The sequence below is a fragment of the Schistocerca cancellata genome, chromosome 3 (assembly GCF_023864275.1).
Source record: "Schistocerca cancellata isolate TAMUIC-IGC-003103 chromosome 3, iqSchCanc2.1, whole genome shotgun sequence".
Lineage (NCBI taxonomy): Eukaryota > Metazoa > Arthropoda > Insecta > Orthoptera > Acrididae > Schistocerca > Schistocerca cancellata.
The window spans coordinates 36,899,708-36,914,836 of NC_064628.1; the positions used below are offsets into that span (position 1 = coordinate 36,899,708).

Genomic DNA, 15,129 nt, shown 5'->3' on the forward strand with positions numbered 1-15,129 from the left:
CGAGGAAAGTTGGAATGGTTATGATGCAGATTGGAGGCATATCTGCAGAAATTATTAGAATTAGATTTGAATAATTGTGTGGGTGGAGTCAAAGGGCTACCCAGCTTTCTACTTGTTATACACTTTCTGACTAGTATTCAGTGCATACGTGGTTTGTATAGGAACATGTAAATAGAACACTAGTGCAAAAATGTATAAAAATTCTTGTTCATAAGCTATAGTGAGTATGAATTTGGAAAAGATGCAAGCTTGTTAGGTTACCATAGTTTCATTTCTTCAGTACCAAAGAGATGCAGTAAGTTCAGAATCTTTTATAAATTAAAAGAAGTTTGATGGATTTTGAGTACAAGGGGAAATACCTTAAAGGACTGCCCTCATGAGACTGGTGGAAAAATAATGTATCTCCTGCTGTGAAATGCTTTCACTTAAAATGATTTTAAAATTTAGGATCTGTTTGAGGCATCATGGTGAGTTACAACAAACTAATAACTCTGAACTCTTGTTGTTATTAAAATTATGAGTTAAGACTTAAGCAAAAATTATTACTAGAGATATTTAACTGTCATGCTGCAAGTTTTAAAAATGAGCATCTTGTTTGGATAACAAGACTGTTACCCTTAAGTCTGTTGGAATATAAGGAGAAATCCTTGTCCACCACCACCTTCAGGGTATTCCATCCTTGCTGCTTACTGGTAAATCCTTATGCAGAATGATCTCTCTATCAATAGGAAGCTTTTCTTCCACTTTTCTTGAATATTTACATAGTTCATTCACCTGGAGTTTAACAGCACTCATAAAATAGTTGAATCCCACAGGTAATAATGTCACTGTCTGATAGTAGGTAGTGTAAATTTCACATTTCCTGTTTGTGGAATGAATATTTGGGAGAGGTATATGGAACCAGCTCATCATATGCATAGATGACTGGAAGGCCACAGATGGTTCACATCTATGTGGCTGGCTGTTAGATTTGACAATTTTTCTTAATACCTAGCTACTGTAGGGAGAGATGAACAGTTGCAAAAAGACGGTGGCAATCAGTTCTGGAATGTGAAACATTGCACAAGATGTATTTCTAAATTAGTTTCTTTTATTGTTATTTTATTTTATAAAATTATGGCCAAATAGCCATATACAGTTACTTTGATTAATGTTTTACATTTACATTTTACAATTTTGCATATTCATTTATTGATTTCACTCTTTTACTGCACAGTTCTATGTGATATCACTCACAGGCTTCGTTACACAGTTCACATACACATGTTGTGGTTGGGTCGTAATAAGTTTTGTTTTTGCAGATTAGATGATAAAAGCGATGAATAGAAAATCTAGTTTTGACATGTCACAGTTCGAAGTTTTGTGCTATCCATGAGCGGTTCATCATTGCTTCGGTGCCATAGAACTCAAATCATACTTTTTCTCGTTTGTGCTCCGTGATTTGATTTCTGGAAGCCCTCGTGTGTGGCATCATATATCGAAGTTTGATGTCTTCAATTAGGAATGTCTCTCTCACTAGCAGGTACACTAGTTTAGATCTTGTTGTCTTTGAGAGACCTAGTGCTCTTTTTAGATAATTTAGATAGGTCGATTTTACCTTTTCTAGTGTTTCTAGATTTTTTTCTATTGGGTGGTCCCATATAACCTCCATCCCATAGGTCAGAATTGTCAAGATTTTTGCGTTGAATAATTTCATGGCCATTTCTAGACTGAGTAGGTGGATGTTTTTGATGTCCTGTATTGCTATTATTGCTTGTGCTGCACGTTCTGTTGTATGTTTCGTGAAGCATTGGCTGTTGGTTGCAATGTTGCCCCTAGATATTTAAAGTCTGATGAGATTTTTATTTTTTGTCCTCTGAAGTTGATTTCTGCATTCTTGGGTGTTTTGCCTCCTTTTCTGAAAATCACCATTGCTGTCTTTGTTTTTTTTATGTTTAGTTTGTGTTCACTGCACCATTTGCCTATTTTCTCAATGATTTTCTGCAGCTTCTGTATATCTGTTGAACCTACGGCTATGTCGTCAGCGTATGCATAAACATGTACATCTTCTTCATTTTCTCCAATTCGCAGTACTTTGCAAGAATGTATAGCAAAGAGCTCATTGGGTCACCCTGTAAGACTGCGTTCGATATTGTGATTAAGTTGTATTAGAGGATTGATCTGATTATTCTTGCCCATATGCTATCTTCTCCCATTGTGCTTTCCAGTTTTCGGACTATGAGATCTCTTTCGAGTAGGTCAAAGGCTTTGGTAAAGTCTATGAACACTGTGTAGAACATTTGTTTCTTTTGTAGCCCTTCATCGATGTTGCTTAGAAGAAGCCTGACTGCCATAAGTGTTGATCTTCCAGATCTGAAGCCCATTCGTCGTTCTAGGAGATGACTGTCCACACAGACTTTGATTCTTTGTGTAATTATCTTTGAAAACATCTTGAACTGAGTATTTTTCAGGGCTATGCCTCTGTACTTGTTTGGGTCTGATGGGTCTTCTCTACCTTTATAGAGAACTTATATTGTTGAGTGTCTCCATTGGGTTGGAATTCTTCCAAGTTACAGGCATTTGTTGAATATTTGATCCATTCATGTTAGAGGGCCTCGTTTGCATCTTACATATGTTCATTATATATATTATCGGGTCCTGCTGTTTTCTTGTTCTTCAGTGCTTCTATTATTCTTTTACATCTTCTTCATTTAGAGTTTTCCCATGCATTGTCTTTTCCTTTGTTTGATGTTGTTTCTCTTTCTTTGGGGGTGTTTTGATTCCTTGTTTGTTCAGTATCTTACTGAAGTGGTCTTCCCATTCCTTCATGTCTATATTTGGTGTATGAGCCAGTTTTCTTGCTCTTGCTGCTATATATGGGACTTCCTCTGCTTCATCCACTTCTCTTTTTGCCCCTCTTTCTATGTATTCTTTTTTATCTATTTTTCTTTGTGTGATTTGGTGGGTCTTTCTTGCTGGCAGTGAAGTGACGTTATTTATTTTTATCTTCATTGGAATGTGCTTTCGTATATGAGTGATGGAATCGTGCCATATTGGTTGAATACTTCCTTTTATTTCTCCTCTTATTAATGCGATATCAATGGTGCTTTTCCAATTGTGGCATATATATGTAGGTATCTGTCTATCGTTCGGTAGGGTGAAACCATCTTCTTCTAGTGTTTCAATGACTAGTCTTGTTTTATTGTTTTCCGTGTATATTCTGCAGTTGAGATCGCCTGCAATAAAGGTGGGTTTGCTGTCGCATTGTTTGATGAGTGTGACTATTTCGTCAATTTTTTCTACAGAATTTGTGTGTGGTTTAAAATAGGCTGCAATTATATTTATGTTTGATGCTTCTACTAGCATACTATTTTCTTGTTTCATGATTTTTTTTTGTGTGTGTGTGGGGGGGGGGGGGTCATCCAGGGTTTCAGTAGGATAGATATTCCTCCCATTGGTCATCCTCTTTCTCCCTTCTTTGCCATTAGGTGATAATTGTAGAAATCTTTGTTGACAGGTTTGCAGAATGTCTGTTGGTGTTAGGTTAAGAGCACTTTTTATTCCCTCGGTATTCCACAAGACTACTCTTATTTCTTGCTCTTCTGGTTTTCTTCTTAGTTTAGTTGAGCTCTGCTCCCTCTTCCATTGGTCGTCTTGGGAAACGAAATCGATGTACTTTTATGTTTTCAGGCCATAATTCTGGTTCTTGTGTGATTTGTAGATTTTCAAATGGAATGCCTACTTTGAAAGCTTTTTTGTCACCCAGTGTGCACAGTTCTTCACATTCTAGTTGTCCCAGAATTCCATTCTTGTTAAGATATTTCGCTACTGTATCAGTTGTGGTGGTTCTCTTTAAGTTACCGATATATAGCTACACTGTTGTTTCTGCTGCTTGCATTTCTTCAGCTTTTTTTTGTACCCATTATGGTTTTATTTTTACTCTGGTTTCTACTGTACCAGCTCCTCCCTACCACAGTACTCCAACTTGGTTCCTCTATTTCATTAACCTGATTTTTGGTTTTATTATGTTGCTCATATGCATTGATTTGGAGTTGTAGCTGATTTTATTGCTGGAGCAGAGGATTTCTGTATATTGTCATTCCCCCTGGTTTAACTTTGTTGTATTTAGTTTGTATGTTGTTTCCATCAGTTTTGGTTTTCTCTGGTTCTAGGTGACTTTCCTTTTCTAGAGTTTTCTTTATTTGCTCCTGTATTAATATCCCTAGTTGGTTTTTTAGGAAATCAGTTATCTTCTCCACTTTATGCCTCAGTTCTCCCATTTCCGTCTTATTTTCGTCTTGGTTTTTTGCTTTTTTCAGAGAGCTACCCACTCCAATGTCTCTGTTGGAGTTCTTCTCAGATCCTGTAGGTGCCTCTTCTGTCTGCCTCTGTCAGCTATGTGCCGTTTCCTGCATTTCTCCGATATGTCGCTAGTTGTCCGGCAGTGCAGCTGTCTTCTTCCTCTCTCGTCTCTTCTTGTTGGATGTTCCTAACTTCTTTTGTAGGATTCCTATTCTCCTCCTTCTTTGCTTTTGTTTAGTTTTTCAAAGATTCTAAGCATTTTCTTATTTCACTCGCCGCCTCTTAATAACAATAAAGTGTCCTCAGGGCTTTTTGAACAAGGGAAACTCTTCATTGCCTCCCCTTCAGATTTAGTGCTGAGAGGGCCCAGTGGACAGCTCGTCAAAAACTGTACACAGATCAAGCATGAAAACAGGAAGAAGATATAATGAACTGTGGGGAAAAAAGCAAAAGAGAAACATTGAACGGTCCAAGGACAGAAAGTGGAATATAGAGTAGCCCGGAAGAGCAACGGCATTGTGGTAAAGTGGTCACGGGTTGAACTGGCAAACGGGCAAGCCATGTTCAAACTTGTCTCGTGCCCTTTTTTTTAAATTCTGCACAACTATTAAATGTTTGACGACAAGCAACAAGTCACCTTTATTCTCCACCAAAAAACACATCTGGTGTGTCATACATGGCATTAGTGACAGTACTTGTCATATGATAGGTATCTCTTACCGCTGCACATGATTCTCACTTGTGGAGAGTGAGTGAGATATGCCTCCTTGCCCAATTTGGATGTTCGTATGAATGTGAATGTGATCACTCCCAAGAAAATGATGCAACATAATAGTTTGTCACATATGCTGCAATGGATGAACGCATGCAACAGTTTCTCAATCACGCAGTTTCTCTGTGCTCTGTCAAAACATGTTTTTAACACTTTTGAAGTTGCATTCCATTTTAGAAGTTTTGACTCTTTGAATTCAATTGTTGTAACATAGTTCACATTCATTAATTTGTTCTTTCCATTTCTGTGAGATTTCTACATGGTATCTTGCCTGCTCTCACTATTTGTCATGTTTACTTGTGAAGGTAACATGTTCTTACCACATGACTCAAACTATATAACCGGTGTATAGTATGACAACTGCTAAGACTACAGAAAAGAACAAACATTCCAGTTATGTGGTAGACTGTTCAAAATGTTGTGAAATAAATAAATAAATGGGACGACAGCATATTGAACACAGCTCGTGTGCTACACATGACCACTTAACCACAGTGCCGCAACTGTTCATCTTTGCTCAATATTGGACTTGTTAAACTTGGGCTGTCCACTGTTTCTGGTGGTGGCGGTGTTCTCCCACCCCCACCCCTCTCCCCCATGCTTGATCTGTATTCAGTTTAGACGGGCTATCCACTAGACCATCTTACTACTAAATCAGAGGGGAATGTGATGGGGAGTTTACTTTGTAAGAAATATCAGATGATGCCCTTCAGAGATTGCCTACTGGCTGTGCCACTTTTAATTTGTATTCATATTGACAGCTGATCTTATCACATTTACTTAATTTTTTCAGGATTCATATCCATTTAAGTATGTTCTGAACGAAGCTCCAAAGAAGAGCAACAAAACAACAGAACCAAAGGAAAAGACCAAAGAAGAAGAATTTGAAGAAGCTGTGAGGGATGTCAAAACTGCTTGGCTGGCCAAGCTAGGTATGTACATTGCTTTGATCAGTTCTGTGTAAAATAAGCTATGTGATAGTTTGATGAGCTTGTTACCTTGATATATGCGCAAACAGTATCTGAACTCCTGAATAATTACTCATGTACTTTTCATTTAGGCAAAGTTTAGTTTGCTTATCCTATGAATTCAGAAATATCATTGAGCTTGATGGTTAAGTCAAAATACGATCAAAGCATATGTCTCATTTTCATAACTTTGCTTCCAGCTCATAATCTAAGTATTCTCATTTGTTTTTCTGATTTACACTAGAGGATTTTTAAGAATCAGATCTTTCTTTCCTTTCGAAAGTATCAGCAAATCTTGTCATGTAATTGCATTACAAAATGGATGTCTTCACTTGTGATTAGATAAATTCGAAACATAGCACTCATAGTTGACAGTTTGTCATGAAATTTAGGATTAGCTCTGTGATAATATGCTGTCATCAAACAGCTCTTAAATTTAAGCACTTCATCAATAGAATACTGCATTTGTCATGTAATATTACAGAGAAAGGTTTTGATTTTATTTTAAATTGTGGTTTACCTCCAGCAGTGAACAGATCGTACTCCGAAGTTCAAAATACCCTTTGGAACGGGTAACAATTCCATTGTTTCTTTTAAAAGTTCCATGAAAGTTATATTCTATACATATGCAGTTGCTGTAACCACATGGCCATAGAAGAAAGATTCTTTCATTGCAGATGCATGTTCGATGTACATCTACATCCATACTCTTCAAATCACAATGAAGTGCATGTACCAGTTATTATGGCTTCTTCTCATTCCAATCATATATGGGGCACGAGAAGAATAACCATTTAAATAGCTGCGTGAGCACTGTAATTAGTCTGATCTTGTCCTCACAATCCCTGCAGTCATCAAGTAAAAATGGTTTTCCAAAATTTGTAAGCAGGCCTTCTCAGAACAGTTTATCTGTCTTAAAGAGTCTGTAGTACAGTTTCTTCAGCTTCTCTGTGACGCATACCCATGGGTCAAAGAAACCTGTAACCATTCCTGCCTGTCCTCTGTATCTGTTCAGTATCCCTTGTTACTCTTATGTGGTACAGTTTCCACACACTTCAGCAGTATTGTCGGACGTCTCGTACGAATGATTTTTAAGCAGTCTCCTTTGTACATAGATTGTGTTTATCTAATATTTTACATAAAACTATGTGGCTGTTCTATTTCATATCCCTAAAAACTGTTGCATGCATGTATTTGTATTAATTGACAGATCCCAAACTCTGGTACTGTAGTCATAGGGGGCTATGTTTTTAAATGCACAATTTTACTTTTTTTCACATTGAACGCAAGTTGCCAATCTGTACAGCACTTGGACATCTTATTAAGATCTGAACGAATATTTGTGCAGCTGTTGTGAGACAGTATTTAATTATAGATATCATCATCTTTGAAAAGTCTGAAGTTACTATTAATATTGTCCACAATGTCATTAATGTACAACAAAATAGCAAGAGTCTGAACACACTTCCATGGAATAAACAAAAAGTTCCTTCTACATCTGTCGAAGACTCTCCATCCAAGGTAACAAGCTGCGTCCATCCTACCAAATAATGTTCAGTGCAGCACAAACATCGCTTTGTACACCATATGATCTTGCTTTTGATAATAAGCATAGATGTGTTACTGAGTCAAATGCTCTTTTGGAAATTGAGAAATACTGCTTTACCAGCATTGCACTATACAAGTTTGAAAATGTCTATCACAGTTAAGTCAGTTTCAGTGAAATGAGGTCCAGTAATAATTATGTGTTTATGAGGTTGCTTTCAATGTGACGATTATAAATTACTGATTGAGTGTTATCAGAATAATGTATGCACTCAACCAGAGAAAAGAGCATTACTTTATGCAACAAACACAGCTTTCTGTTGCAAAAAATATAATTTGGACATAGAAACTAATCCTGTAGAATACCCCCCCCCCCCCCCCCCCCCCTCCCCCGCATCCCGCCTTGCGGGTCCAGGGGTACAATAGGCCCAGGGTTTTCCTGCCTGTCGTAAGAGGCAACTAAAAGGAGTCTCATACGTTTTGGCCTTTATGTGTTGGTCCCCTGTAGGGTTTGACCTCTATTTTTCAAAATTTTGCTGAAGAGCAAGCCAATTGGGTAAAGGCACCTTACGTGATGCATAGTGTCCATCATGCGCTGAGACCTCTCACATCCTTCATTGACGTGAATCTGCACTTCCGCTCATTTTCCAGCTGTTGGGCGAGGTGTCACCCTCCTGGGTGCGTTTTCCTCCATCCTCTGTGCAGTATCGCTTTCTGCGCTGTCAACAATAATGGACTTCTTAGCTCATTTGTGCCTGATATCCAGCACGGTAGCCAGTCCATTGTGGTGGGGCTGCCATGTACCCTGTTGATTGTAGCCCCCTGACCACACAGAGATCACTTTGCTGATGCCTGCGCCGTTAACTCCCCAAGTAGTAGTTGCCCTTCACCCTGGGTCATCGGGACTCCCGGCAATGGCCATCCTGCCAGGTGGCCTTTGCTGCGGCTGGGTAGCGCCTGTGGGGAGGTCCCCTGGTCGAAGTGGGTGGTATCATGGCAGATGACATGCCATGAAGTGTAGTACGTTATCCCTTCCCCTTTGGCCTTCCATGGGAGGAACACCAGGCTAAGGATGACAGCAACACTTACTCACCCCGGTACCTCATATGTACGAGAGTTGATGGGAATCTTTCTTGTCAATGAAACCTCAGTTTTTTTGTGGAGCATTTAGAGGACAAGTTTGGGGTGGTAGATGGCTTGTCCAAAATTCGGTCAGGGTCTGTCTTGATCAAAACAGCATCCTCTGCCCAGTCACAGGCATTACTCGCTTGTGACAAGCTGGGGGATGTTTCTGTTTCCAATATGTCCCATAAGAGCTTAGATATGGTCCAGGGTATCATATTTCACAGGGACCTTCTTTTGCAGTGTGACGATGAGCTGCGCGCCAATTTAGAGCGGCGAGGTGTCCATTTCATCCAGTGCATCCTCCGGGGTCCGAGGGACAAACAGGTTGCCATTGGTGCGTTTATCTTGGCCGCCGAGGGTGACACATTACCCGAGAAGCTCAAGTTGATGATCTACTGCTGTGACGTAAAGCCATATATCACTCCCTCAATGTGGTGCTTTAAGTGCTGAATGTTCAGCCATATGTCTTCCCACTGTGCTTCCAGCATCACATGTCGTGATTGTGGACATCAATCACATCCCAATACTCCTTGTGCCTCGCCTCCCATCTAAACTGCAGAGAGCACCATTCGCCTTGCTTGCCAGACTGCAGGATTCTCCAGAAAGACAGAAAAATAATGGAATAAAAGACCCTGAATCGACTGGCCTGTGCATATGTCAACCTGCACCACCGCCACAACAATGGTTCTGCCATCTTCCATTCCACCGCATACTGTTGGCTCTCAGCTGTCAGACTCCACCTGCCCCATTGATGGTGGGGGTACTTCCCTCCCTGTTGCTCCTGCACAACCTCCTTCAGGAGCAACAACCCCCCAACCATCGGGGACATCAGTCCCCACTTCTCAGCCAGAGAAGTGTAAATCTCCTTCGGCTTCTCTCGACCGGAAGGGATCCCTTGGGTCTCTCCCTTCCCATGTTCCTACCAGTGATTGAAGCAGCCATAGGTAGCTGGTTGTAGGGCTTCACGGTCCTCCTCAGTCCCCGAGACTGAATCAATGAAGCCCTCTCAGCTGGACAAACCTAAGGAGCAGCGAGAGAAACCTAAAGATAAAAAGACCCCCAAGAACCAAGGCACTGCAGTGGCACCCACACCACCACCTACAAGCTCTGTGTCTGAGGATGAGGTGGAGATTCTGGCATCCGCTGGAGACCTAGACCTCGCTGGGCCCTCAGACACAATGGATGCAAAGTCATGTGTTATGCACTTCTGTCAGCGTCGTACCATTCATCTGGAACCAGAACTTTACCTTAATGATGATCCACTCACTGTAGTGGAGGCATATCGATTCTTAGCACTGGTTATCGACACCCAGTTGACTTGGCTATCTCACCTTCGTCAACTTAAGTGGAAGTGCTGGCAGCACCTCAATGCCGTCCACTGCCTGAGCAACACCAGCTGGGGTGCAGATCTCTCTAAGCTGCTGCAGCTCTACAGACCCCTTGTTCAATCCTGCCTTGCTTATGGGAGTGTGGTTTATGGTTTGGTGGCACTCTCAGCATTGCGTTTACTCGACCCAGTGCACCACTGTGGCGTTCACCTAGTGTCGGGAGCTTTTAGAATGAGTCCGGTGACCAGTGTCCTGGTGGAGGCCAGAGTCCCTCCATTGAAAGTTAGGTGGCATAACTGCTTGCCAGTTACATTGCACACGTTCGTAGTTCTCCTGTGTATCCGAATTATCATCTCCTTTTCCCAACCACGGCAGTTCATCTCCCGCATCGGCGGCCCAAGTCATGGCTTAAGACTGTGTTTAGCGTCCGGTCCCTTCTGTCTGAACTGGAGTCCTTCCCGTTACCATCTCTCCTCAAGGTCCATTCATGTACACCTCCATGGTGGACACCTAGGCCACAGAACTTTCTGGACCTTTCGCATGGCCCTAAGGACACCATTAACCCTGCGGCTCTCCACTATCACTTCTTCTCGATTCTCGACATGTACTGGGGCCACAAAGTATTCTACACCGACGGCTCGATGGCCGATGGTCACGTAGGCTTTGCAGACACATTCATGGAGGATATATTAAACAACACTCCTTGCCAGATGGCTGCAGTGTTTTCTCTGCAGAGCTGGTGGCCATCTCTCGTGCTCTTGAGTACATCCGCACATGCCCTGGAGAGTCATTTCTCCTGTGTACTGACTCCTTGAGCAGCCTACAAGCTATCGACCAGTGCTACCGTCAGCATCCTTTGGTAGCGCCCATTCTGCAGTCCATCTGTGCCCTGGAATGGTCCTGTCATTAAGTGGTGTTTGTGTGGATTGCAGGACACATCGGAATCCCAGGCAATGAACTTGTCGACAGGCTGGCCAAACAGGCTATGCGGAAACGGCTTCTGGAGATGGGCATCTCTGAACCTGACCTGCATTCTGACTTACGCCGCAGGGTTTTTCGGCTTTGGGAGACGGAATGGCATAACAGTATGCACAACAAACTGCATGTAATTAAGGAGACTACGAATATGTGGAAGTCTTCCATGCGGTCCTCTTGCAGGGAATTAGTGGTCTTCTGCCGGCTCCGCATTGGCCATACGTGGAGGACCCACCTCGGTGTCGCTTTGGCTCACTAATGATGGCCATCCACCTCTTGCTGGACAGCCCACTTTTAGCCGCTCTGTGGGAGACTTTAAACTTTCGCAACACCCTGCGTTTGGTGTTGGGCGACAATACCTTAACAGCAGCTTTAGTTTTATGTTTTATTCGTGAGGGTGGGTTTTATCATTTGATCTAAGTTTTAGCGCATGTCCTTTGTCCCTCTGTGTCCTCCCCTGTAGTGCTTTTAGGATGGAGGTTTTAATGTGTTGCACAGTGGCTGGCTTCTCCTTTACCGTGGTCAGCCAGCCGTGGTAATCTGCTCTCTTGTTTTGATCTCTACTACATGGTTCTTGCATCTCTCTGTGGTTTTCTTGTCTGATTTTGTCCATTTCACTGTTTGTTGGCCGTCTGTCATTCAGGTGGTTTTCTTCTTTCTTCCAGCTGTGTTTTGTATGTCTCGATTATTTTACTTCCACCCTTGTGGGCTTATTTTAATCGGAATGAGGGGCTGATGACGTAGCAGTTTGGTCCTCCCCTCCTTCTAAACCAACCAACCTGTAGAATTTCTATTGATAGAAGCACCAGTATTTATAGAAATTAACTGTCAGAGAAACTGCATAATGTTTTATGGTATGGAAAGCAATGGCGCTACTGTTCTTAGGCAGACAAGCCAGTCATTCAGTATTAGTCCTGAAAACATAAATATAATTTCTACTGATATTATTGGTTTTTACATCATGAATGCTTATGTCAGTCACATAGCTCAACAATACTTTGTTATGTTTGCACTTCAGCTGTCGGCTCATTGCCTTCTAATATCAAAAATCCTTGAGAGAGATACTATTGTAATGCCTTTGTCAATTGTAGTTTTTTGTGGTAATTTAATTTGTTTTTAAACATTTGGGACATTTTGAAACCCCACCTCAAATCACAAACAGGTACAAAACATTCTATCAAATAACGTTGCTGTTCTTCCACTATCAAACCCCGAAAATAAGCACAGAGCCGTTTGTTGTGAATACAACTTATACTGAGCGTGGTGGCACAGTGGTTTGGACTTGCATTCGGGAGGACAACAGTTCAAACTTGCGTCCGGCCATCCTGATTAAGGTTTTCTGTGGCAAATGCCAGGATTGTTGCTTTGAGAGGCCACAGCCAATTTCCTTAACCATTGTTCCCTAATCGGAGCTTGTGCGCCATCACTAATGACCTCATTGTCGAGGGGACATTAAACACCTCCTCCTCTAGTACAGCTTAATGAGCAGCTTAAAGGCAAAAAGGAAACTTAACTGGTGGTTTTACATTCGGGGATGGGATGTCATTTTCACCTTCATCAGGCTGCGTATCTCTTTTGAATGAGACACTTTATTGCTTGCTCAATCTCTAGTGTGTTTGTATGTAAACTGATGAGTGAATAGTTACATTCAGCCTTTATAAGCTGTATCTTGAACAGGACTGTCATTAATAGGGAGTATTGAGATAGATCAAATTAGCCATTAAAGATATAATGACACAAGGTTTTGTGGCCATAGTCAGTTTGTGACTGTTCTCCTGCTTTGTTTGTTTGTTTGTTTTCGGTGTCAATGTACTGCGTTGCTGTACTGGCTGAAAATTGGAGGGAGGGGGGGCATTATATGACTTGTAAATATTGCTGTTTTGCTCTTTCTGTTAATCTCTCATTCCCAGCTGCAGTGTTATGAATTGCACAGTGTACACAGTACCCGATGCTGCCTAGTTCAAAATTAGATCATAAATACAGTTACACCACATTTGTTTGTGTATAGTTATCTTTTTTTCATTAATCATGTCTGTCAGCTCCATTATTTTACTTACACTGAACACTGACTGCTCTAAATGATGTAGCCGAAAGGTGCACATTTGCGTTTTACATCTTTTTAGTTGCACAGTTCACAGCCCCCCAATAATACACATTTAATATGGAACGTGCACTATAATTTAACTTTCGATAAGCCACGTAAACAGTTTGCTGGCGAACATACACATACTGCTACAATAGTTTACTGTTGTACATATACAAGCAGTAAAAACCTATCCACAAAGTTGAGATCTTGAAGAATAGAAAGGTACCTATGGAGCAGACACTGTTATTGTTTTTATACACTGCCTAATTGTGAACACTTATTCCACAGTTAAGTTGAAGCATTGTTGTTGTTCTAGCCAACACAGGTTTCTCGTCTGAAACTCAGCCGTGCACTGACTGTCTCAGGACCAAAAATCAGGCCCTTACACATCCTCACAAAAATAGATGCTGAAACTACGCATTGCTCAAAGTTAAATTTACAGAAATTACTATTAAAACTTAACTCATTAAATTAACTGACTACAATGAAAAATTGGTTCTTTTGTAACAGTTTCTTCTACTGCAAGGGTTATGCCGAATTATTTGTTTAAATGATGAAATATATATGCTGTAACTTACCAAACAAGAAAGCGCTGGTATGTTGATAGACACAATAAAACACACACACACACACACACACACACACACACACACACACACACACACACACAAACAGTACTCTTTTGATGAAACTGGAAATTACTTTGGAATTAATTAAGAGCTGGCTTTTCTAACATGTTTTCGAATAGAGTCAAATAAATACTTTAAGTAGTTGTTCTTCCAAATGTTTATCATTAATACAGAATTTATATTTGCTTATATGTCAACAGTAGAATTTAAGTTACGAATCAATTACTGATTTCACCCTAGAACAAAAGATACTAACTAGGCGTAGTTGAAACAGATCAGAAAATCAGTTACATACCTAAAACTAAGCACAAAACTGAGGGCCCAACCTTTCTCTTTTATGAAAATGCAGATTATATTCACATATGTTAATGGTAATTAGTTAAAAGTAAAAAAAAAAAAAAAGAAACAAATTAAGGTGGCAGAAGGCAAAACAAGAAGGGAAGTAAAAATATTGTAGCCTGCTTTGTCACAAGTTACATAAAAGTATTCTGGATATGACATCGCATTGTATTGTAAATAGCTGTCACCGATGAAACCAGTGTTTTGGCTGCAGTTACAGTGGCCACCTTCTGGGTCTACTCAGTCTCTTGAGAGGTGCACTGTTTTCTTTCAGTTCGTCTAATTATCACAAGAACCAATAAAAGTTAAGAGCAGAGAAAGTGACTGTGCAAAGTGAATAGTTCACATCAGTTTTTTGTACAGCTGAAGTACAACATTATTGGCTTACATGAACATTGTTTTTACATTTAATTTTACTGATTACCTGACCGACTGGTGGGCATAAAAATTTCTTGTATTTGCTTTTAGTTGGCATTATTGCAAGATCAGTTGAAAAGATAGAATTTTTTGTTGAAAATAATCCAATTTTCTGTAGCAGTTATTACTTTCCTGTGCAGACCCTGGAGACAAAGCAAACAGCTTGTATGAAGAATTGAAATCATCATACCCGGATCATCTACCTGTGTACACAGCAATGCTCCAAGCACTGGACCCAGCAGAAAACAAAAAACAGCTGCCAAGTCTGGAATCCATAGAACAAACAGAGGAAGTTTCCAGATTAGCACATAAGGTTCTTGAGATCTCTGATATCATCATTAGTAAAATTGATGACATTCAATTGCTTGCTTATTTTGGCGCAAAGAATGATAACCGTCCAGATGCAGCAAAAGTTAAAACGTAAGTACAATTCTGATAATGGTCTTCACTATCATTGATATGCAAAATGAAATTGGTAACATACCATTTCAATGTTATACAGGACCACTAGAATCAGATACAAACATCATTACTTTCATTTTCTTACAGTAAGAAATTTTTTATAAGTTTTTTGGCTCACAATTTTCTGAGTAAGTAGTAACTAGAAGTACTATTATGATTGAGACTGAAAAGAAGAATCTAGTTGGAAACCACTGAGGCCACA

At 40.4% G+C, this 15,129-nt stretch overlaps 1 protein-coding gene across 2 annotated transcripts in view; it reads left to right on the plus strand.

Annotated features, from left to right (window-relative positions):
- The window catches only part of LOC126176858 (tripeptidyl-peptidase 2), a 347,489-nt gene that overhangs the window by 319,909 nt on the left and 12,451 nt on the right, over positions 1-15,129 (plus strand). For both annotated transcript variants that reach the window (XM_049924044.1, XM_049924045.1), the window contains exons 20-21: positions 5,847-5,985; positions 14,606-14,885. In XM_049924044.1, coding sequence (XP_049780001.1) covers positions 5,847-5,985; positions 14,606-14,885 — 419 coding nt within the window. The remainder of the gene's footprint in view (positions 1-5,846; positions 5,986-14,605; positions 14,886-15,129) is intronic.